Source organism: Falco cherrug, chromosome 15 (assembly GCF_023634085.1).
Source record: "Falco cherrug isolate bFalChe1 chromosome 15, bFalChe1.pri, whole genome shotgun sequence".
Lineage (NCBI taxonomy): Eukaryota > Metazoa > Chordata > Aves > Falconiformes > Falconidae > Falco > Falco cherrug.
The window spans coordinates 21,418,007-21,443,057 of NC_073711.1; the positions used below are offsets into that span (position 1 = coordinate 21,418,007).

The following is a 25,051-nucleotide window of genomic DNA, read 5'->3' on the forward strand; positions in this document are numbered from 1 at the left end:
TTTTACATTAATAAAATTATCTGTGAAAATTTTAGCCACTGAGATAAAATAGGCCAAATTAATGTAGCAAACAAGATAAATAACAAATAAGATGGAAAAAAAAGGTAAGTGCTAATCAATTTTTTGTAAACACTAACATTTGAAGATCAAAAGCAGAGCAAGAAATATCTACATCATAAGAAGAGTTTATTTCTTCTGTGGAAACACCACCCCCACCCCCACCCCCCCAGCATTATATACTTAAAGGCACTTATATAATGAAAGTGTTTTCTTATAATCTGACCCACAGAGGTAAAAAAATGTGCTCACACAGAATTTTTTTTTGCCATGGGACACAATTTTAGCTAAAAGGTTTATATTGCATAAGTAATGCCTTTAAATTACCTTAAAAACAGGTTTATTTTTAATTATAGTAGTTTTTATTGATGTCATTCATGTAAGTAGTCAGTGTAATATATGTATAAATACATGTATAAAAAGGCATATACAGCTTTTTCTGTAGGTGATATTTTGAGAATGTTGCAATATCCACTGAACTGTCAGGTTCAGAGAATTAAAAGGGCAGAGCAGTAGATCTGACTGAGGAGATTAATGGAAACAACTCTGAGTGATATTCCAGCATCTTTCATGAAATTTACCACGTTAAGGCATTTAAAATACCACAACCTAAATATTGTGCTACACTACCATTCTTATGTTTTATGCATAAACTGAAAGAATCCCCACACTTTCTCAGTCAGTCCCCTGTGGGAGCCATAGCTGCAGGTCTGTTTCAGACAAGACCTCAGGCCCATTACCGAATCCACGTGGCAGATGTGCCTTTGGCCCTCTGGGTACCACCCTGCCCCTCAGTGCAGCAGGCTACTCCCCCTCTGAGCCCATCCCAAAAGCAGCACTCATAGCTCACTCTGCTCCTCCTCAGAGCTCAGCTTCCCAGTTGCTTTAAGCTGACCTATTTGTGAACTACCACAGAAAGATGCTGCATGTCCTCTTCCTGAGTCCCAGCACCACTGTATAACCAACAGGGTTAGGAAATTAATCTAAAATCTCAATCTTCAAGCACATCTTCCCCACTGCAGACTGGTTTTCAACCCATTCTCAGATGACATGTAAATTGACTTAAAGTTATTGTGGATTTGCAACACCTGATGCAGCTCTGCAGGGATGCCCGGCCCCTCCTTGGCTGGGAAGGCAGGCCGGTCCTTCCCAGGCTGCCTGCTCCCCCCGCCAGCCTGCCTGCTCCCCGGGGACCCGCACGCACCCGTGCTCCCAACGAAGCACAAGACCTCTGCCCACCTGTCCCCCTGGGGCTCAGCCACAGCGTGGGGCTCAGACGACTAGCAAAGAATTCCCCAAGCAGCTCTGGGCTTCAGGAATCTCCTTTGGGAAAACAGGATGTGCCAGATGGGATCCCGTAACTCCCTGCGGTCTACATCACTCTGTATGCTGCCCCCAAAAAGGCCACATCTTCACAATGAAAACGACAGTGTTTGTGATAGCATATAGTCATTTAGCACTTAATGAATAAAAACAGGCAAACACAGCCCCTTTAATAAGAGCAAAAATCCAAAATAGTCATAAACTAGATTTTAGCATAAATAGTCCTAGCACTTAAACAGAATGAAAACCATCAAAACACTTTATTTTTTATTTCCTTTCTGGAGGTATGTTTTTAAATGTTAAGAGCCTAACAGAAAACACAGTAGAAACCTAAAGTACTTCTTTCTCTAAATATCTCCTTGATTTCATCAGGTAAAGCTGTTAAAATTTTCTGGTGATGTTTTTATGATACAACTTAAAACTGAAGTTGTCAAAATAGTATGAAGTTAAAGTATGCAAGGCAGTGCATTTCTGTCAGGTGTGTAGATTTTTTCTTCTTTAAAAAGAATTTACAAGCTGAATATCTTTTAGATATATAGCAATTTGAAGGAGGTAAAATATTTCTTTAATGTAAATCACGAAAGTCCTTCAGTTGAAATTATGTGAACAAGTAAGCAGGTTTTACACTAGCATTTAAAATACTGAAATAAAAGTATGTATTAAACCTTAGTGGGTCATATTCTGTGGAACCAAGTATTTATTACAGATTTCAGATAAAGTGCTAAAATATCTAGATTGGTATCCTATGTCAACAGAGGTAACGCACATTCAGCTGAAAAAGAATGAATTACACCTTGTTATTAGTGTATTACATTTGGTAGTAAAGTTCTGCTGGAGTGGGATGCAGGCAGAAAAGAGAACTGACGTGTAGTCTGCTAAGTTACACCTTTGGCATAGCTGATGCTTACAGCGTGCTGGGATCTGGGGTTTGTTGACCTGTCCATTTCTGATGCACTGCACTAAATACATCGTATACCGCATCCTGGGGAAAATGTAATGCTTCATTGCCTGTGACCATTTGCTGATTACCAGTATCCGAAGCCTCAGAACTGAGGTCTTATTTAGAATCATCAAATGGTTTGGGCTGGGAGGGAGCTGACAGCCCCCCGAGCCCCAACCCCCGCCAGGGGCAGGGACACCTCCCACCAGCCCAGGTTGCCCCCAGCCCCGTCCAGCCTGGCCCTGAGCACCCCCAGGGATGGGGCACCCACAGCTGCTCTGGGCAGCCTCTGCCAGCGCCGCCCTCACGGGGAAGAATTTCTTCCCAGTATCTGCCCTCGGTCAGCTTAGAGCCATTCCCCCCCGCCCTGTCACTGCACCCCCCCGTACAAAGCCCCTCCCCAGCTTTCTTGTCGGCCCCTTGAGGTACTGGAAGGTGCCACAAGGTCTCCCCGCAACCTTCTCATCTCCAGGCTGAGCAACCCCAGCTCCCAGCCCATCTTCACAGCAGAGGGCTCCAGCCCCCTGCTCACGTTCCCGACCTCCTCTGCACTCACCCCAACAGCTCCAAGTCCGCCCCGGAGCCGAACGCAGCACTGCAGGGCGGGCTCACGAGAGCAGAGGGGCAGAACCACCTCTCTCGACCTGCTGGCCACACTTATTTTGACAATGGTTGTTCCAGTTACTTTATAGCAAGGAGATGCTGTACTGCATGCCAAAACGTATTAACACACAAAATTATACCTATATCCATATTAATCAGGATCAGTTTCCCAAATTACAAAAAGAAGCCTAGCTTATTGAAGAAATTTGCTTACCTCTGCATTAGAGAAAGGAAAAAACAGAGGGCACATCTGGATATGTGCTACCTAAACTAAAATATTCAATAATTTATGTATTTTAAAAATATATAAAATCCTAGCCCCTGTTGTTTTGAAAACTATAAATGTATTAAGAAAATACATTCATCTTAATGGCTGGGGACTGCAGTTCAAGTAAAACATTGCCCAAATAGGTTTCAGCTTTTTCTTTAAAAGCTTTTCTCATTCTAAATCAGTAAATTAGCAACACTAAAACAATCCTTCTCACTATCTTTAATAACATTTGCCTATCAGTTTATTATGACAATTAAACTGCAGTATTATAACCTAGTTTATGTGCACTGGACACATTGATATTTCATAAAAGTATGGAATTTATTAATAACTATGGTAATACTTTGCAAAAATGCAACATCATAATACAAATTAGAACATATTATCTGAAACACATAGATTCTTTTCTGTGCCATTTTTCTCCCCCTTGTGCTCTCTTTCATTATAATTATCTTACCTTTCAGAAGGAAATTGTGTCACAATTTTTTCTTGTCTCCTTAGTCTATAATTTGGAACTTACCACAGTGCTTCAAAGCACTTCGTATCTATAATAGGAAGGTATACATTCAGTAGATATAGTGCTAAGATTAAACATTTTAACCTTATTTTAAAACTTGACATTTGCATTGTGTTTTTTTACTTCCAGAAGCTTTACTATTTCCATTGTAATTGATATATATATAAAGGTAATGAAGCATAATTAAAATGTCTTGAATAATATTTTATTGAAAAAGCCATGTGTTTCTGATTTCAGATAAGATTTAGAACATCATAGTCTTTCCTTTAAAAATCAGACTCAAAAAGACCATAAGACCAGCCTCTGAAACATTGTTTAGAATATGGTATTTAAATAGATTTTAAAATTTATGTTTAAGTGTCAAGAGACTCAAATGACTGGACATCTGGTAAAAAGAACAGAGTTAGAGAAAAGCAGAAGATGCAGTTATATTCCTGCAGATACCTCCTCTGAAAACATGCAAAACACATGGTTGGACTGGACCTTGAAATGACTACAGATCAAAGATGATCAAGAGAAGACCACAGACATAGTGTGTAGGCTCGTTGTTCATGGATCTCCAAAGGGTCACCGATTATGACAAGACCTGACTCGCTATAGGCCAGGCTAAATCCGCACAGTATAGTAGTTTCTGTTGTTGAATGGTTAGGATAATCAAGAATTCACTGGTGTCCTTATCTACTGCCTCAACATTTTTCAAGTATCTTCTACATTGTAGTTCTTGCTACAGGTCTCTGAACAAACTGTGTAAAGCCTTCTTGGTCTGCTTAATCCTAATGGAGGCAATGTGATTTAAACTGTGTAATATCCAAATACTCTCTCTAATTGGGTAAGCTTGAATAAGCCAGAACATTTTAATGTTTCTGTTTATGTATGTATACATATCTATCTATATACAGAGAATGAGAATACATTACCATGGTACAAGTATCTAAAACATGAGAAGATATGAGGAAAGTGAATATGAGGAAAGTGATTCAAGTGAATCAGCATAGGCATTTAAAAAAAGTCCAGCAACAAATCAAATACAGAAGTACCTCTATCAGGCTAATCACTGTGAAAAGTGTGCATTTTCTTAAAATGCACTTCAAAATTATATTTCAGCATACTATGTGATCACACAGTATGATCCAGCACATCATGACACATCATCAATGCAATTTTTGGTTAAGATCTGTAACAACATGAAATCTGCTGTTCAGTTATGTAATTTGCTTATTGCCATAATAAAGTCAAGTATAAAGAAAGCGTACTTTTATGCAAATAAAAATGGCTTGATCACAACACCTGGTCCCACGTGACTCTGGCCACTGGTCTGAGGCTTTCAACATACAGAAGGTTCACACTTCTGTATGTAATATACCCAAATATATTTTGAAAGATCCAACACTCTGAGTCTGCTGGCCATATTTAAGGAATACCTTAATTTCATTTTTCCCGTATTTTTTTTCTTTTTTCTTCCTTTTATTTTCTCTACCCCTTGAAGAGATTTCATTTAGTTTTTAGCATCTAAAACCTTAATATATTCTTCAGGTTCAGATCAGTAATTCAGCAAGTACTTGATTTTTTTCCTGTTTTTAAATAGTTAAATACCTATACCTTGCTATATATTATATCTGTACATTTCTGTTTAATAAATAACTATTTAGAACTAAACTAGAGGTGTGCAGCAGGGACTATAGAACAATAGTAGGCAAGAACAATGTTTTAAGATTTATTAAACAATATGCAGTCCAAACAAACTTTTGTATGTTCTAGATCAAAAAGATATGATTTAGATGTAACAGATAATTTGTTATATTGAAGTCAAGTGATGTTACAAACAAAACAGGACTAACGATATATTGGGGATCAGCTGTTTTACATATTCTACTTTTTGCCTGGGATAATCTAAAACACTGAAACCTCCATTTGTCTGTTTAATGCCGATTCTCACAAAAGTTTTAAGAAGGAAAGTTTGAAGAGAAGGGATTTCCTTTGAAAGGAGAATTTGTGTCTCATTTCAGTTGTAAAGTGGAGCATGGTCATTTACAGGTCTGAACCATCAGTAGTTATTTCTGTGGAGGCAATGAACCATCAGTTTCAAAAACAGGAGAGTGATCCTAACCTATGCTTAGAATAGTACTTCAGTTTATCTGAAAAAGAATGCTTTTACTACTTTTCCTTTCAACTTCAGCAGCATCCTTCTGAGCTGCTCATCACTGCTCTCCCACTGTACCTCTAATTCATATTTCCAGCTTAACTCCACATTCATTAAGAGTTCAGATCTAAACTCCCTGGAAGTGCGTTTGCATTTTCATAAAATTCTCCATTTCAAAATGTGTTTAATGTTTTCTCATATTTTTTGAGCAAACCCGTAATATTACAGCAGCATGAAATAACGAAACCTTCTCATAAACAGACTAACGTAAAATGGTGAATGTATTGCACCATCCATACACCATTTCTCCTCTGTCAAGCTAACATCTGTGCATATTTAATAGCTTCAATATCAACTCTCAGAAAAAACACCAGTAGGAAAATAAAGCTGTGGCAGCATTTCTTTTCCGATGCGCATGAAAGCAAGACCTGAGAGGACGAAGCAAGTTAGTCTATTTCGTGGCTTCTTTTCACATCACAAGATAAATTCTTTCCAATCACTTCAGTATTAAGTAAGGACTGATCTGCATATGGCTGTAATTAAACAACATATGTAAGCCAGACATCTGTGATGGCTTGACCTCCTCCATATGTGTATGAAAACAAGCTATGAGGTATATGCTGATTGGGGATATCATGATAAACAAACGAGACCAAAGGATGACTGGCAGATATTAGACCGTGGTCTGCTCACTTTTAAAAATGATTACCAAATACTGCCTGCATTAGTCATCACCATGCCTGCAATTGCTGTTTCCTACTGTGCGCCATGCTGCGTGCTACTGCCAATACATTATGTCTCTCACAAATAACAAAATTACACCCAAATTCTTCTTTAAATTTCCTGTTGCTAATTGAGGGAACTCCACTGACTTTATTTCAAGGGCAGAATGTCTCAAGCCTTTACTACGCATTTCCAGTACTCTCTGATATTTATTCATGTGCTGCATCCTTTTCAGCAATATCTAATAAAGCCATACACATGTAGTACACTGTTCAATAACCACAAATCTTTATTATTTGTTACTAAAACCTTGTGACCAATTAAACTTTGTTATTTTTTTCATAATAATCATAGGTGTGTGTAAAGAAACAACCATTCAATCATAGGAAGTCTCATTTTCTCATTTGAAAGTACCTATTAAAATGAATTATAAGACAGAAATGCAAGACTAGAGAGGATAAGAGATTCAGTGCAAAACACGGAATTAAAATCTTAATCAGTGGTGAATTATTCAAAGTTCAGAGAATAAATGATAGGCTTGTCTTTTGGAAATAGAATGTCAACACTGACCATTTCACTTCAGTCTGACATTTAGCTTAGATTCTTGCAGTATTGATAGCTCCATGTAAAAATTATATCAATTCAGGAAAGGTATGTTACATATATTCACAACAATTCAGAGAGAACCATACAAAAATTAAACTAGTAACAAGATTCTTTTAAATGGGCATTAATAAGAATATGAAAAAAGTTAATTTATCTATTTTTATTATGAATTTGCTGAAGGCTGCTAAGAAACTCAGTCAACAACAATTACATGAATATGCATGGGCATACATATATGTATTTGCATGCATATGAATTTATCACAATAACTGATCACAGGTAATTACTTAGGAATTCAGGCAGCTTATAGTAATTGATACTGTAACACAGAGCAGTGTGAAAAATAACTTACTGGGAATTTATGAAAGAAATTGCTCCTTGCAAATGAGAAAAGCAATTTTTCACAGGGAAAAAAATCATCATTCTTAACTTACACTGATGTACTCCCTCTATTTCCTTCGCACAGAGGATCTCTACAGTATAGTGCTTCCTACCAGTGCAATATAGCATGCATTGCATCATTCTTTATAGATTTCAAATCAGGATCCTAAATAAAAAAATAACTATTTTTTTCTGCAAGGGAAAGAAGATTTTTCAACTGAAACACATCAGCAATAAATCAGATGTGTTCCTTTCCGGAAAAAAACAAGCAAACACGAAAAAACCCCAAGAAACCCCTTACAGCCTTAGAAAAAAATAATAAAAGCTAATTTAAAATGCTCATAATATTGTTTCTACCTATTTTAAATACCATATAAGTAGTAGTGCAATTATTTTTCATTAAAAGACTACAAATTGCCAATGTATTTCACATAGACCATTACAGAGACAACAATTTCTTTGATGTTTAAGACTTTGAACATGTGAGCAAGCCAAGAACATTTCTGTAAACAACTGAACTTTTAGGTTATTTTAAGTAATTTAAAATTTTACGTTAGTGGAATAATACTTTTTTAATTTAGTGGGGAAAAGTTAATGTCTTCCTGCAATAGTGTGTATTATTCTTCCCTTTTGTTCCAAAAATAGAAACTTGTACGCTCTTTAATCTAATATACCTTCCCCCTACTATTTAGTGTAATTACCTAGGTCTGAATCAATATTCCATTAGCTGGATTCAGTCAATGAACCATCTTTCACTGCCTGCATTATTCTAGTTCTAGGGTTTTCAGTGCTGGCATGCTGCAAGCATAAGCTATTGCAATACTAGCAAACCAGCAGTCATGCACAGGCTTTAAAATTGCAGCGTAACACCAGATCGTTTAGCAAGCAGCGGTGCTGAAAAGGGCTGATTTTCAATGGTCTGTGTCCTGGTCATGCCCACACCCCCTCCTTCACAAACTCCCATGCCGTCTGCCTACAAATAGAGGCTGATAGCACAGGCTCGGGAGCCGGGGAGAGCCACACGTGAGCTGGCTGCAGAGGACACAGGCACGGACCCGCCACTGGCCACATGGCTAATGCCCCTCCCCGAGGATCAAGCACATTTCCTCCCAGAAAGTCACTACTTTAGGATACACCCCCCTAGTGAACTGCTGACTACCACAGCACTTGCAGGAATCCTTGTGGACTTAGCTGCTCCATCAAGTTTGATTGATGTTGACTAAAACTTATTAGAGGTGCTACAGGGATGGACTGGTGCAGACATGGGTAACAGTCACAAAAATACCTCATCTGCTTTGAGAATTATTCTCACACCCAAACATGTATGGGAATTCAAACAGCTTTGGCAAAGACTTTTAATAAAGCATGCTAAGTCAAAAGTACAAATTTCAGCTGGCTAATGGATTTAAATTATATATTAAAATGTTTAACGTAATAGTACAAAATTAAGTGTTATGTAGCAATACACCAAAAACATATGCTAGTTTCTGACCGAAAGCATAAAAGCCCGCTGTGCTGCAATCATGATTTGAGAAAAACTAAGTTTTCCTTCCCTAAACACTGCTTGAAGTGTTATTTCCATGTTTGCAATAAACTATCAGAATGGAAGAGATACCACTGAGCACTCCAGAATTTAGAATTTAACATTAATTAATTTAACTCTTGTACAAAAGGATAGTGTTCTAGTGGTGTTTTTATGAACAACATGTCTGACTAGATTTATAAGTTTGGCCAGTGTTACAAAACCAGAGTGATCTAAAAAATTTAACCTGATTTGCACTAGTTCCCACACTAAAACTTCAAGCTTCATCCCTTCAAGGTGGTCAACACTTGACTCTTATTTCTGTACTTAGTCTTGCAAAAAATTAAACACTCGCTTTCCTCAAGGCCCTGTGACATAAATGCATTCTCAGCTCAAAGTCCTACCCCCTGCCCCGCCCCCCCCCCCCCCCCCCCCCAAATATCATCCAGAAATGGAAAAATAAAGGTGTAATGCACTATTTTATCTCAAAGAGATTAATGTTTGTGGTAGCATTCATGAGGATCTCTCACAAGATAGTGGAAAGCATTAATCACATACACTCTAATGTCATCAAAAGCAATGCAGAAGTCTAGCACCACATTTTATCATGAGGTAAGAGGTGACAGGACACAAATATCACAAGCATCTTTCTTTTTATTTCCTTTAGTGTAGAAAGAAAAAGATGGGAAAGAAAATGTTAGTCCTCTGCTGCACAATTTATTCAATGTGTCACTAGCTATTCCATGTACTTCACATTGAAGTTTTAGGGAAAGCAATAATTCATATAAACTAATTGGATATGCCAATTCTAATTAGTCTAGAAAGACTAGGTATATATCCTTAGGAGACCACAGGATATCTAGACACTGCTGCAGACAAATCAAGTATCCAAATCTTGGCTAGTCTGTGGTTTGGGACACAAGACACCTTACACAGAGCAATTCAGAACATCGGAGCAAGGCACCAGGGGCATGAGGTTAAAAAGAAGCTGCCTCTCCTGCTGTCTGGTTTTGGCAGACTTGAATACTGTGCAATAAAGGATGCCTTCTGAAATGCAAAGAAATCAAAGCAATAAGCCACAGACATTCACAACACTGTAACATGCAATGTTCAACACAAACAACCATGAAGTGAAACAGTGTTACTATATAGCTTTTTCTTTTATCACTATGCAAGGGAAATGTCCATTTCTGTATCCCTAGCAGTAACTGTGATCACTACCATCAGCCTTGAAGAAAGTGAATATCCAGAAGAGCTGAAATTACCAAAAACCCCAAAACAAAACCCTGTTGGCTTCCAGATCTAAACCTCAAAAGAAATCTCTGATGTCAGAAATGAACGTACAATCAGGGGCAGAAGATTGCACACAAATTACAATGTATACCAACACTATTTGGATTGCATTTCAGCCAGTACTTTCCCTCCTGCCCTGGTCAACAGCATCGGACGTGTGGTTTTCCAGCACCATATCATTAGCCTACCTAATCATTTACATAAATTTCTGCTACTGCATTGGCATCATAAGTAGCCACACAATTTAATTGTACATATGGTGTGCTGTTCTCCATCAGTGAGCGACAGTAACTCATAATATGAAAAGGAATAAAACATTCATTGACAGGATACCACTGAGTTTACCTAGACACATAACCAGAGATAAGATACAGTAATGGATTATAATAAATGGATCCTTTTATAAATTTATAAATGTAAATAACTACATTTATTTTTCAGAAGCATGCAGTAGGTTCCTGTAGTAGCCTATTACCAGCCTAGCCCGCAATGCATTAGGATCCTCATATTCATGGCTACTTAAACAGACACATTTTCAGAAGAAAATTACAAGCTTTGGAGCAGATTTAACAGTTTGAATAGAACATGTTTCTCCTTATTTTGTGGAAAAAAAAAAATTGTCATGCGACAAGAGGAAATCTTTCAACAATGTCAAAAGACAGGGAAAACAAGTCTGTTTTCTCTCATTAGTCTGTTTACATTGTCTTGCTCTACAGACAACTGATATTCATAAATTCAAGGTATAAAAATAGGAGTCAATACAGCACATTTGTATTTTTCCTGAACTTTTTTAAAAATATCCCAGGCTTAAGTAGGAAGAATACAGAAATACTTACAACCTGAAGTAATTTATCTGATGTTTGATAGCCTAATACCACTAAAACTGGATGCAGTACTTGTGGAAAATAATTAGATGTGGTCTACTGGAATCCACCTGACCTGCAGCCCACTTGCTGCTACTCTCTTCCCCTCTCAGACTGTATGCAGGTAGCTGAAATTTGAGTAAAATGCAGCTAACCTCCATTCTCAATTTCTATTATATACACCTCATGTTCTGACAACACATTGGAATACCTGAACAGGACCATTTCCAGTCTGTGTTTGACTCCACAATATGCAGATGTCACATAACCAGAGGGTTCTGTGCATTCATCAGAGGTTATGTGCTCTCATCTGCTGAGGCATGATTGCTGTACGTGAATGACAAATTCATAATGGACAAAGTTTTCAAAAGAGCCCAAGCTTGTTTCTAGTGCAACTTAACACACAAAACACCAATTCATAAGTCACTTAGATTCTAAATTCCCTTTATAACAATCCTGTGCTTGGGTACCTCTGAAAATTTTACTTACTAAACATCTGTATGCTACTTTTGGTGGTACTGCTGCAGTATTCCAAAACATTCTTACTGTGCAAACAATAGCTTTGGAAACCACGTGTTACTATGGAACAACTGGCGTTGAGGTAGTAGTCCTTGGAGAGAAAACTGACATGACATCAAGAAAAACCACCCTCTACTTTCTTCTCTATTTATGTCAGCTCACATAGCTGCTGTTACATCTGGTAAGGGAACAGTGGATGATTTCACAGTGAAAGATTTTCATTTGTGCAAGGTAGTCTACACAAATAGTTAATAATTACATTCAAGGTTCTCCTTTTCCAGCTTAGCAAGACCCTGAGTTTCTTACTTCTTGCCAGTAAGACAAAACTATTACACACACACACACACGTAAAATACCTCTAAACAAAAGTCCTTTAGGCTACTGCGAACTGTTTGTGCAAACTTAATAATCTTCCTTCAACATCATGATCCTTAAATATTTTTAAAAATGCAAAAATTGGCAACAGACTTTAAAATGAGGAAAAAAACCCCAACTGAAAATCCTTAAAATAATTTATTTTTCCAAATTGCATGATTTGAAAACCTAAAAAAGAATGAAGCAGCTAATTAGACTAAGCAAAAGATGATACATCCTTTCTAATATGTGAAATCATTAAATAACCCATTCAATAGTATTAATTCAATGGTTTGGCACAGCATAATAGATAGCAATGGACTGCCAGAAGTTGAACTTCATTTCCAGTTGAGATTAATAAAGCTCTCTGGATGTATATATGTTTGTATAGACAAAAATAATGTGTGTGCCAGGTTCCTCATTATACCGAGGAGATGGAGTATCACTTCGTCTCTCACTAAGAGAGATGACATTTCATTTCAAAGAAAGATTTATTTCTGTCTATTTAAGCATCAATATATTTATATTATGAAGATTTTAGACTAGGTAATTACCTTTGAATAACCTCTGAAATATGGGGGGAAAATAAGTATCTGACATATCAAATGACTTGTTAAAAATGAAACTTGATTATATATCAGATATATCAGCTGAAGTAAAAAAAAAAATAAATAATACTTCCCAGTATGCTCATAGTATTGACAATCCAAAAAGTGTATCAGCAGAACAAAAGATTAAAAAGAACTCAAGAGAGATCATTATAGGTATGGCCATTAAGAATTAGTATTAATTTAAGCAAAACTTGAATAATTTTGATTCAGAAGAAACAATCTTATCAACAGATATAGACACAGGTAAGAAAGACTGGCTGCTTCATCTTCAGCATGGCATACTTCAGAATAAATTATTGCAAATGGCTCCCATCCAACCAACGAAATACTATTACTGTCATAATTTTGTAAAAGGGAGGCCTAAAAAAGAACTACATTAGAAAAAAGTTTGGGAAAAAAAGCATGTTTTTTTAGTAGCTGTGTCCTAAACATTGCTTTAAAAAAGTAGTAAATATGCAAGCAAATTAAATTCACGCCAGTTATAAACACGTTGATCCACAGGTGACTTCATTTTGCCTTCCAGCAGAAAACCCATCATGCTTGGATTGCTAGCTTTTGCAGAAACTGCACAGAGAAATTTTCTAATCTTTATTTCTCCTTGAATGCTATCACAGTACAGTGCGTAATTTCACTAGCTGAATGCCTATGAATTAACAGTACTTTTAATTACTTCAGATACAATCTATATTTGAGCATACTTTTCATTTTATGTTCATTTGTCTTCCATTCATTTTCCAAGTCCTTCTTCCTACTAGACTGTTTATATTTTAATTTGTGTAGGCTTTAACAATATACTAACTCCAGTACTGTCCTAATTAAATTAAATTTACTTGCATAGATTTGAACAGCAACCCATGCTGACCTCAAAAGTACTCTTTTTTTCTTCTTTCCAATGTATTTTACTGTCTATCAAAGAATTATTTTCCCCAGGCCCTACTACTACTTCAGAGTCAGCCTTTGTGCAACTAGTCCTCCAATACGTATCGAGATTAGTATTTCAGCTTTAATAAAATTACAGTCCAAATCCTAAATGGCCTGTACTTTTTAGTCCACAGATGTTATTTAGGTCACTTCAAATAAATAATTGCAGAACAGTTTCTGACCACACTAGTAAAAAAGGACTTTGATGTTTAAGATAGGATTTTTTTTCCCCACAGCCATCATTCCACATTTTCTTCATAATTAAAACGCTGCTCAATAAGGTCTTTCTAGAATGGTCAAAGAATCAAAGCTGGAAAAATAGCCAGCCTATGACTGTTCCTTTCACAGCACATAAATTTAGACTTGAGCAAACCCAAGAAAGTGCCAGAACTTCCTCTCCTACACTGAGAGATACTGTCACCTTTTACACTTAAATTTTACCCTTTCATAAACCAGATTATTCTATCATTTTATATTATTTAATTTTTATGGCAAACCATATATACTTCTATATCACTGTATTGTCATTTCCTTTATGTGCAGGTGTATTAAATGCTTTTATTTTTCCCTGTTCCAATTTCTTAGGTCTCCCTCTTTCCTACTGCAGGTCACCTTCTTCCTGTGTAGAGTCTTTTCTAGATAGGATTCTCATACGCCATCCCTTGTTAAAGAAAGCTCTGAATTCAGCTTTCTTTTGGAAGAAAAATTATGATCTTTGATTGTACATATTAGTAATAGCTTTTCCAAATCTATTTGGAAATAATATGATGGTTTGAATGAATTAACCAAGACACAATATTAGTTTGGGGTGGTTTTTTTATGTTTATTTGTGATGTGGATATAAAACCATATTGAGGGCAAATGTGTAATAGTAAGACTTCCCTGCCTTTATTAATTTGCATTTGAGAGTCTAGCTAATAGGTGGTTTAGGACAAGGAAGAAGAAACACAGCAGGTAGCTCCTTTATTTTTTGTTTTCTTTTGCACTTAGAAACCCTCATGGGCCAGCACTTAGTTACGTATATGCTGTATAATGGTTTGCACCACTATGATAGAAGCAGAGGCGTTACTTTTTGATGTGTAATCCCAAACAACTACTCCTTCCCCAGCCCCCAAAAGCCAGTGGGCTGATGGCCAGGCCCTGGGGGAGCACATATGGAAAACATGGCATTGCAACATGCCCTTTGAGTGTGTTCCAAGAGCTTGAGCGAAGGCAATTTCTCTTGGTTTCCTGAAGCAACATAGCTGTTCTGCAGCTAAACTCATGACCAACATGCAGCTGAATTCCTGATGCATCACTGAGCCTAAGCTTACCTGAGAGATTTCTACAGTACATTAGAGATGCTTCTGTTTAAAGCGTTGCACAACCCGTGTAGCTAAGATGGAGTGGAACATCCTGCTAATACTGCCTGAAAGAAATAGGTCATGTAACTTGGACACTGCCAATTGCCAAACAGAAATCAATTAAGAAAACCATGTAAGGAAAAAAAATAAAATCAATGTTCATTGACATGGCCCAGCGAGTGGGTGACACGCAGAGTACAAAGTGGCACTGACACATATTGATATAAACAGGAGTGCAGCTTTCTGTGATCCAGATAGGAAGAAAACGCAGTGTATATAGCGTTGTAGATGCTCTGCCAGCACGTGATGGGGAACCATGTCATGCTGAATGGGGCAAATGGAGGGACAGAGGGAGGGAAACTACTGCTCCTGCTGTTACCACCCCTCCACATGTGGAATTTTAGAACAGACTGTTTGAATTGATGTTTCCTCTCATTTTTTCTCATAACAAGCTTAGAATTTTTTTTTTAAGTTTATGTATATATGAATCTACAAACACACTTACTTTGTACTCTATACACCCTGTCCATATATACAAATGCACACACAATGCATTAATGTATTGACATCTGACTGACTGGGGCTGTATTCCAGCTGCCCATAAACTGTATTAAGTTTGCTTGTAATGTAACTCAGGATAAAATAATGTAACTCAGGGTAAAATGACATGCTCCTTAAGACATTCAGATTAAAACTATTTTATGTGGTAGTTTCTATTTAGTGGCATAAAGAAAACACAGATAACCCTATAACCCCCCTGTTGTTTTTTTTTTTAGTTAGTTTTGAAATGTCTTTCTTTTGGGTTTTTTTAGATTGCTAGCCTAAAAATTCATTACATTATGAACTCAAATTCACAATTTTCACCAATCACTTCACCAGTCATCAGATTTTAGTGCAACAATCCATAAATGTTTCAAGATTCAGCACAGAATACGAATACAATTGTAGCATTTCAGAAGTGTATTCCAGTTGTTAATAAAGGCAGCATCAGATCTCCTACCATTCAATTACTGTCATTACTTTAAAATATTAAAGAGAAATTCTTAATGATTTTTGGTTACATAGATCAAAATTCCTGTAAATTACTACAGATTACAATTTTACTTAGTCTTGTAAAAGTTTTAGTTATGATCCTGTCTCATTAAGAAGCTGCAAGAATTGAAGAATGATGTGCATGGAAGCAAGGCAGAAATGTCAGAAGCAAGAGAATATCCCCAAGAGCAGAGCCGCAGGCAGCAGACTCACTCAGCAGAAAGTACATGGAATAAGCAGGGAGATAAAAATTTGGGGGTGGGAGGTGGGGGGGTGCAGCAGGCATTTTAGAGACAAAGTGAAAAAGGAAGGGTAAGGGTTTACAGGCAGGAGCCTAAATAAATGATACCAGGAGCTGGAAAATCCCCATCATGCTTTAAAAGAAAAAATAGGGTCATGAGACAGCACAGTAAGAGATGAGCTGCACTACTGACCAGCAGCAGGGCCAGCATTTAAGAGGTACAGTTTCTTTGTTTAAAAAAATAAATAATAATAATAATAAAGTCAGCAAGTGCCCATCAAGAGGACCCACTTGACTGAAAGGCATTCAGCTCTCAGAGGGAACTTCTTGGGTCTACTGTTTCTGACCAGTGTCAGGGCACACAGCACTGCATTGTTCTTTAGGTAACAAAGTTACCTTTTTAAAAAAACTTTTATACTTTTATAAATTACTTTTATATATTTAATATATATATATTTTAATTTTGTATAAATATATATAATTTATAAATTTAAAATACTTTTATATATTACTTTTATAAAAAAACTGTAGGGTAGTTTGGTGCCTTTCATGCAGAAAAAAGTTTCCAAAACACAACAGTTTGTTGGGTTATGCAGCATGTACCTGTTTACAGGTATGGCTGCATCAAGGCCAAAAGCATTTCTCTAATTTGACATACATGTTTAGTTTGTAAGAGTAGAACTCAAGCTACATTAAGTATATTTTGTAATTAGAGGTACTTGCAAGAAGTATACGCATAATAAGAGGCACTTTGTACTCCTTTTTTCTTAGCAAGTGCATTTTCCCCCACTTTTTTTCTTTTTTACTGCTAAGTGCCAGTTTCCCGATTGGAGAGACTTTACCTTACCAAATTCCCACAGGATAACCTAGTTTATGCAAAAACAGAACTCCTGATAAAGTAGTAAAATAGTGGGACTGTCATATGTAATTTTACTATTTTATTTTTTTGGATTTCCAATATCCTTTCACCTGTTGACTTACACAAATAAGTTATTTTTTCTTTAGAATTAAGCTAATACGTTACATTTTATTAGCTGGTAGAAGTTAAACAACAGAGGAAAAAAGAGTTTTCTGACATCCAATACTTAAGATGCTAACTGAATTAACCTGTTACATGAAAAAGGCGTCCTTCCGAATGCTTTCAGGTTGCTAAAAACACGAAACTTTAAATTGACACACGTCTGTACTTTAGATAAAGTCATTTTTATCATTCTAGTCTTGTCTTAAAGCTCATTTTAAACAATCTTCCAGCCTAATTGGCATTACTTTCTGGCTCCTTAGTACCATCCTTTTGAATGTTGGCATGGTTAGACCACTCAGGTCTACTTGGTTTAGTATAGTGTGGCAAATGTCAGTGAAATACAAGAGCATATGGCATATAATTAAAGAACCATATGGATGCCAGTAGTGATAGTCAACAGTATTTGACTGCAAGACCGAGAAAGTTAGAGGAAGAGTGATAAAAGATCCTAATACATAATCATAAACTGGATATATATAGTTTCTTTACAGCGGAAAGAACCTGCCACGTCTGTCCTTTAATGAAGCAAAGCCAGTATGTCTGTACCAGCATATGGCTGTAGGGTGCAGTCTAAATTATTTTAATTTTGGTTTGGAAATTCATAAACCCAGATTACGATGAGTGATGCAAGAAATCACTTACCAATGCACACAGCAGATCAACCGCTTCCAATATCAGTTCTTGGTGGCCAATGCGAGTGACTCCCAGTTCCTCAAGCTCTTGATGAGTGATGTGTAGCAGCTGCTCACCATTGATCTTTTCTCTCTCAAAATTTTTTATGTATTGTTGGAGGCAATCATCGAGGCCTATTTAAAAAAAGCCAACAACACATATTCAGAGAATGGAGACAAACGATAATAATTTGGTAATTCACAAATACAGAAATTTCTTGGAAGTCCAAGCATAATACCTTGTCTGGATCTACTATGGAAAATGTGCAAACAAATGATAATTTACCTTACATAGTATAGTTCATACTAATAAAAGAGAAAAGTTTATATTACTGACATTGTTTTCAACATTCTTAAATATTTTAATACTAATTTTAAACCTGGATGGTACTTACTAGGGAGATGGGGGAAGGACAAAGAAGCACAGAGAATGACATGACAGGGAACCTTTTTCTTACGATGTCATGAAGACTTAAATATGCTTAGCTTATGATAAGGAGATTATTCTTCCTGGTATTGGACTCCAAAGTCACACAGTGTGGCTATTACTGATGAGGAAGAGTGGTTTTCAGGCTCAGTGACCACCCACACTACCTCTGCTATGTCCAGTGCCAATTTTTTTTTTCGAAGTCAAACTATCCAACTTTCTGAGTTTTGTTATAAACCTTCGATTAATAATACAGTTTTGCTCACGTACAAAGAATTATTCCATTTCACCCTGAAACTTGGTAAGGTAAGAATGACAGATTTGGTACCTGCCACATTGTTTCTCAGGCCAGAGAAGGGACTGATTAGCAAAATAAGTTGAAATATTTTTCCTTCCTGCAAGTCTGTTTCAGAACCACACATGCTTGAAGTTTCCAGATAGAACAATTAGCTGAACACAAAACTATTGAAAGCAAAGTTATGCAGAGTTCCCTGAAGGAAATCTGTCTAGAATTGTGCAACACTCAATGAAAACCTGATATGCATATAATCTTCTGGAGACCTAAAAAAAATCATTGTCAATACTACCATCTACTAAGTAGAGAAAGTAGAACACTTTGATTCTCAACTGTTTGTCCTACAATGAAGCAAGTAACTCCAAGATCCGTAAAAAGTACAGATATCCAGAAACCACAGAAACAACCAACTTGAGAAGTGAAGGAAGACAACTTTGATATAGCATAATTTCTACATGTAGCCTTCTATTAAATACACATGAAGTTATCAGTATGGTTGAATTAAGGAGAAAATGTGTACACAAGCACTAAAACACCACGTCTATAAAGACAAGGAAAGCAGTAGGCATATGAACAATATTGTTCTCATTTGTCTGTTTAAAAGTTCTCACATATGCAATATAAACAGAAATAAAACTAAAATATTGTCTTAATTTGCTGAATTACTAATGTAAGGAATCATAATTCTATCATGTACGTTAGTTGTTTTTTTTTTGAAAGAGAAATTTATAGTTATTTTAACAGGTAATGAACCACAAAGGTCCTTCTAAGAACCAGGTGATACAATTTGGCAGTGAAGAACAAAACTATATTCCTCTCAAGCAGTACAGGAACCCTAAATGAGTTAAACAAGAGCATGAAGGAAGTTCACCGAGAACATGTTACAAAACTATGTTGCTGTCTATTATTTCTTTTACAAGCATACCTTCCTATATTAAATTGTGTAATTCAATCTAATAAAACTGGTCTATTTCATTGTAATAGAAAATATTAGCTAAACACATTACTAACACGTGATATCCCAGCCTGACCCCAGTTAGTGTCCAGAGATGATTTTCTAAAAGTTACATGAGGACCTGGTCAGAATAACCAAACCAGCGGCTGGGGAAGTGAAAGCATGTGGAAACCAAAGTCAGAAAATGTGGAATTTAAAACTATCCTGTGGACAAAAATAGCTAATATTGTCCATGTTTTTCTATTCCCAGGGTTGTTAACAAAGTATCTGACAGAGATCTGACACCTTATATTTGGCATGCTGTATATTACCACATTAAATCTCAATTAATCCAACATAACTCAGTTGAGACACAAGGACCACGACAACATAAGAACTGAAAAAACCAAAACAATGTATTTGTCTTCTGTTCCACAAATACAAGGGGATATATTGTATTACCTTCAATTAACCTCTTTCAAAGTTATTCAATTATATACTCTGTATACTGATAGTCCTAAATTATGTTATAGTGCTCATCTATCATTGACCAAGTGACATGCACAGCATTATAATCACTTCTACATATATCCCATATATACATTGTATCCCATACAAAACGTCATATTTCATGTTGTTATTCATAAGCATGAGGTGGTTTAGGTTTTGGGTTGTTTTTGTGGGTTTTTTTACCAGCAGTCTGTAACTAATACCTAAGCCTTTTCTCTGTTCTGTGATGGTCTGCAAACAGGAGACTATTTCTCTGTGCCTATTAATGTTTTTAAATGATTTAATGAATGACTTTAAGTATATTTCAGTCTGGAATGGTTGAAAACTGGTCACTGCAAGTTCTGCATTCATTATTTAACATCTTAAATTCAGAGCCATTACACATTTCTGTTCCATGCTTGCTCAAGAACAAATATTAGAAACAATTTCAGAAGAAATTCCAAAACCCATGTGTTCCAGATTTGCTTTTTTTGCCTAAAACTTATCAGAAGTCGTCACTGAAACTGATAACAGAAATGAAATTATTTTGAACAAAACTGAAGCAAATTAATTTAAAAATTTAGTATCAGTGGCCACAAATAAGCATTTGTACTATTCAAAAAGATTTAGAAAATACCACATGAACATGACAACCTATGAAAACAGTGCAGCCAGATGTATTAAATGTACCTTTGTGCCAGAGAGAATGTATGACAGAAGAGCAAAATATGAAATTTGTATTATTCATACTGCTCTATAATAGCTCCCCAGGGCATCTTTAGAAGACGTTTACTTAATGGTGCAAACAGTATGGCAGTTGACAACAGAATACAGAAATATATCATTAAAGGACCAGGCTGTCTCATAGCATGACACCACCTAATAAATAAACAGACAAAAAAAAGAAGCATTTGTCCGTTGCTCTCTGTTTGTCTATCTCGGAGCTAGGTATTGTACTCCATTGTTCCTTTCTCGCGATACACAAATTTGTGTTTGCTAAGTGTGAGCTGTTACAGAGCAAGAATTTAGCTATCAGTAGTTTCATGCTTTATTATCATGGCTATAATTGTTTTTAGCATGAAAATATCAAAGATGCAATTAGAAAGAGTACAGAATGAGATCATTTTGACTCACCACAAGCTAAATGGAGTATTTATTTCCTCAAGCCACTTAGGCATCATTACTGCAATCTTTATGCAATTTTCTCAATATAATTTCTGTTTACAGATAAGACAAACTAGTTAAGATTCATAAATGCAGAGAAGTAGTGGGCATTAACTCTGTTCTATATGTAGGTAAATAAAATTAAACCACAATTTCCTAGTTACACAGGATCAGTGTCAGGCAAGAAACAGGCTTGCAGTTCTATTTCTGCACAATCTTACTTTTTTGGGGTACAGTTTGTAACTAATATATCCTTCATAGTGCAACGAATTAATTCAAGGAACAGGGTTTCAACATCTATGCTTTCTTTTAAAGCTGAGACTTAACATCCATGATTAAAAACCTGCCCTATTGTCACTTTTGATTCTTAAGTAAAAGAAAGCTTATTCCATCCACATGGACTAGGAACACTTTATTTCTGCATTCAAAGAGCAGAGGAAACCCAAGCATCTCCGATCTGTTGACTGCAAGCTATGATTGTGTAAATAAGGCATGTAGTAAATTGCCTAAATCAAGGAAACATGAGAAAGAAAAGAGGCAGAAAAAAGGTGAGGAGAAAGGGTGGGAAAAGAAAAGCGAGTTGGCTTTAAAAAGCTTATTTTCAGGACTGCATAATTAAGAAAAAAGAATCTTTGAAACAACAAAGCAAACCAACAAGTTCTAAAAAAAATTCTCTGTAGAGCTAGCTAAAATAAGGTTTAAGCATTGACTCAGAGCCAGCATTATAAAAGAGATGCTACATATTGTGGGCAATAAGGCTCAGGAGATTAAAATGAATCTTTCCACTGATGTCAACAAACGTCAGGTTTGTCTCACATTAATAACACAGACATAGCTGCCGTGTTATGTAAAGATCTGTCCCTTCCTCTCTCATGTTAGATATTGAAAGGAAATTACTATAAAAATAAATGAAGGAAAAGCACAATTTGTTGCGTTCTATGTAGGAAGTCAAATTTTGCAGACAGGGCAGCTCCCACAGAGGAGAAATGTGGTGACAATAACTTTGTCAAGTGTGATCCATTTACAAAAGAAGAGTAATTTCTAAGTTTAAAAGTCCGTAATTTCCAGTTCTTCATAAATGTCTCAATAAATCACATTTATTCACTATTTTTTTTCATATATTGTAATGGATTTTTGTTACTTATTGTAAATTATGCTTGCTTCGTAACCTATCCTAAAAATTCCTGACCAAATGATGGTTTTGTTCATGCTACATCATTATTCCCAGAGGAAAGCATACAGCAGCCAGCTGGAACAACAGAACACCGGCTGTGAAATGGAGGGGTTATGGGGAGGGTAGCAGGAGAGGTCCTCGCCAGTTCAGCTTGTCACAAACATGACTGTTCTCTCAAGGCGATTCTTCAGACAGAAGAGGGTATGCAAAACTATATGCTCTGTTACAGAAACTCAACATTGCTCATTCTGCTTTTAGGGCCTAGGATGAAAGAAAAGGAAACCAGCTCAGTGGAAATGCATTTACCACTCCTGCCTTCTGCAGTTTAGCACTGATGCAAGTGTTGTGGTCCAGTTATAGCCAGTTTGGCAAGGAAGTCAAAACTACTTTGATTAAAGGTCTGAGAAAGTATTTAACATTTTTCATAATTAAAATAATTTGGAAAGAAAAAGCACATAGCAGAATACTAAAATTACAATTGCACAAAGGGTTATACAAACCACAACTGTGAGGAATAGACGTGTCTGTGGAATCTGGGTCTAAAGGATAAAACCTGAAAGTCAATGGAATGATCTCAGTTTGGTCAGAAGGATTACACTTTGGTCTGTCAAGAGCAAGTTAATATTCCTATTAACGAATCTCATTTGACTAGTAAAAGCTATACAACTATCACATCTCTGTTGCTGCAGAATGGTGACTTGGGAAAAATCAATAAATCAAAGCGAAATGGGACAAAACCAATTTTCAGATGTTGTTGTGCTAGATGTCAGAGGAAATCCACTACCACTGCAGTGTCCTTCGGTGAAGCTAAATGCCAAAGCTGACTGCATCTGTGTGTGAGAGCAGGTACCTTGTAGAATATGACCACAGCGCACAACAGGAGCATGCCTGCACCAGGAGCATGAGCTGAGTTGTGATCATCTAATAATTCAAAAGAAAACTGATTGTACTGAAACTAAAGGGTGACAAGGACAAAAAAACCAAAAATACCAAAAACAAAACAAACAACAAACCAGAACACTGCAAAGAAGGGAACAGAAAAAATAAGACAACCAGAAACTGTGCATGCTTTGAGAAAAGACATACAGAGGAAGACTGCTGAAGTAGATTTGGAACTTTAAGAAAAAGAAACATATTGTTTGATTCCTGCTGGTTTCTGCAAGTGACCTTGCACATGACCTCCAGATAAACAGGACTGCACCTGAGACACCTTGCCTGATTCCCCCAATGGCTTCTCTTCCTAGGCAAAGCAACCTGAAAGTCCTGAGAATTAGCTATTCATTATTAGAAAACACCTGAAGGAGACTTAATTTCTGTGCTTGAAATTATCTGATTAATTCAGAAAGGCAGCACAAACTTCTGCCCTGTCACAATCTTCAGCTTACATATGCAGATCTGCTTAAATATGTCCAGTTTAACAGCATCTACAGGCTTAGTCCAAGTAGTTACAGAAAGTGAAAAAGTTAGTTTTGTTTTGTTGTTTGTTTTGGTGGGGATTTTTTTAGTTGTGGGGTTTTTGTTTGGGGTTTTTTTGTTTAGAAATGGTATTTTCTATATAAAGCAATATTTACCAGCTAGCTAGAAAGATCTGGAAGCAATTGACTGGTTGGCTAACAAAGTAGTTGGAAATTGTATGTCTTCTCCCAAGTGTAATTTTATTGAATACACACATCAGTTCATGGGTGCTCCTGATCAAAAACCCCTTCGATTTATGACATTGGGCTTAGGCACAGTGGATTTTCTCCTATTCTTACATAATTTCTAACAGTGAAAATCATCAGGTGGATATTTTTTGTCAATGGTGTTAAAATCTTTTTAAGAATTATTCAGTCCAAATAAAGAAAAGGCATAACCCTCAGGACCACGTTCACAGTAAGCTGACTTTCCAATACCAGCTACTTGTTCTTAAGCCCTTTCATGAGGAAAAAACCTCTTAGAGTGCCTGGAGAAAAGCACATACCCCCAAAATTCAGAAAGAGACAAAGGGAATGTGCTTGAAAACAGTCTAACACACCAAGCTTGGATCATTTCATACCTAAACTTTCCTGAAGTTTAGAGTCTATCTAAAAACTAGAGTATCATGCAGCATTTTGCATCTTTAAGCCTACTTGTTACAAACCTGATCTGCAGCAATATAGTACCTAGATTATGACATTTCATACAAAAACTACATTAAAAATCACAAGTCATGGCAGGAACTCACAAGCAAGGGAAAAGGGAAGAATTAAGATTAATCTGAAAAATAAAATCCCTTGATTCTGGCATTATCTGACCTTTAAATGCTTGACTGTGCAAGTATAATGTTTAAATGTTGCTTCCCGGATGAGTTTCCTCTTAGTCACTATAATATTCAGAGATACAGATGGATGTTTTACATGCAAATACAGGCAGACTTCTGCTGCTTGAATTTACAGATCCATCATCTACATGAACAGGAACTAGAGCGGGATGAGTGCTTTGAATGACTTTCCCAGACATCCACAGACCCAGGCTTAAAAGCAGATTGGGCTTTACTGGACATAAACTCTTCCACTTGTCTCAGACCACTGGCTAAGACTGTGCAGGTCCACACACCACTTGTCTTGCTCCTGTTCTACTCTCCTGAGGGCCAGGCTC

The 25,051-nt window shown here is 36.6% G+C and overlaps 1 protein-coding gene across 1 annotated transcript in view; it reads right to left on the bottom strand.

Moving 5' to 3' along the window:
* The window catches only part of LOC102053859 (connector enhancer of kinase suppressor of ras 2-like), a 213,110-nt gene that overhangs the window by 121,755 nt on the left and 66,304 nt on the right, over positions 1–25,051 (bottom strand). Inside the window, exon 3 of the mRNA XM_055727544.1 lies at positions 17,924–18,087. Coding sequence (XP_055583519.1) covers positions 17,924–18,087 — 164 coding nt within the window. The remainder of the gene's footprint in view (positions 1–17,923; positions 18,088–25,051) is intronic.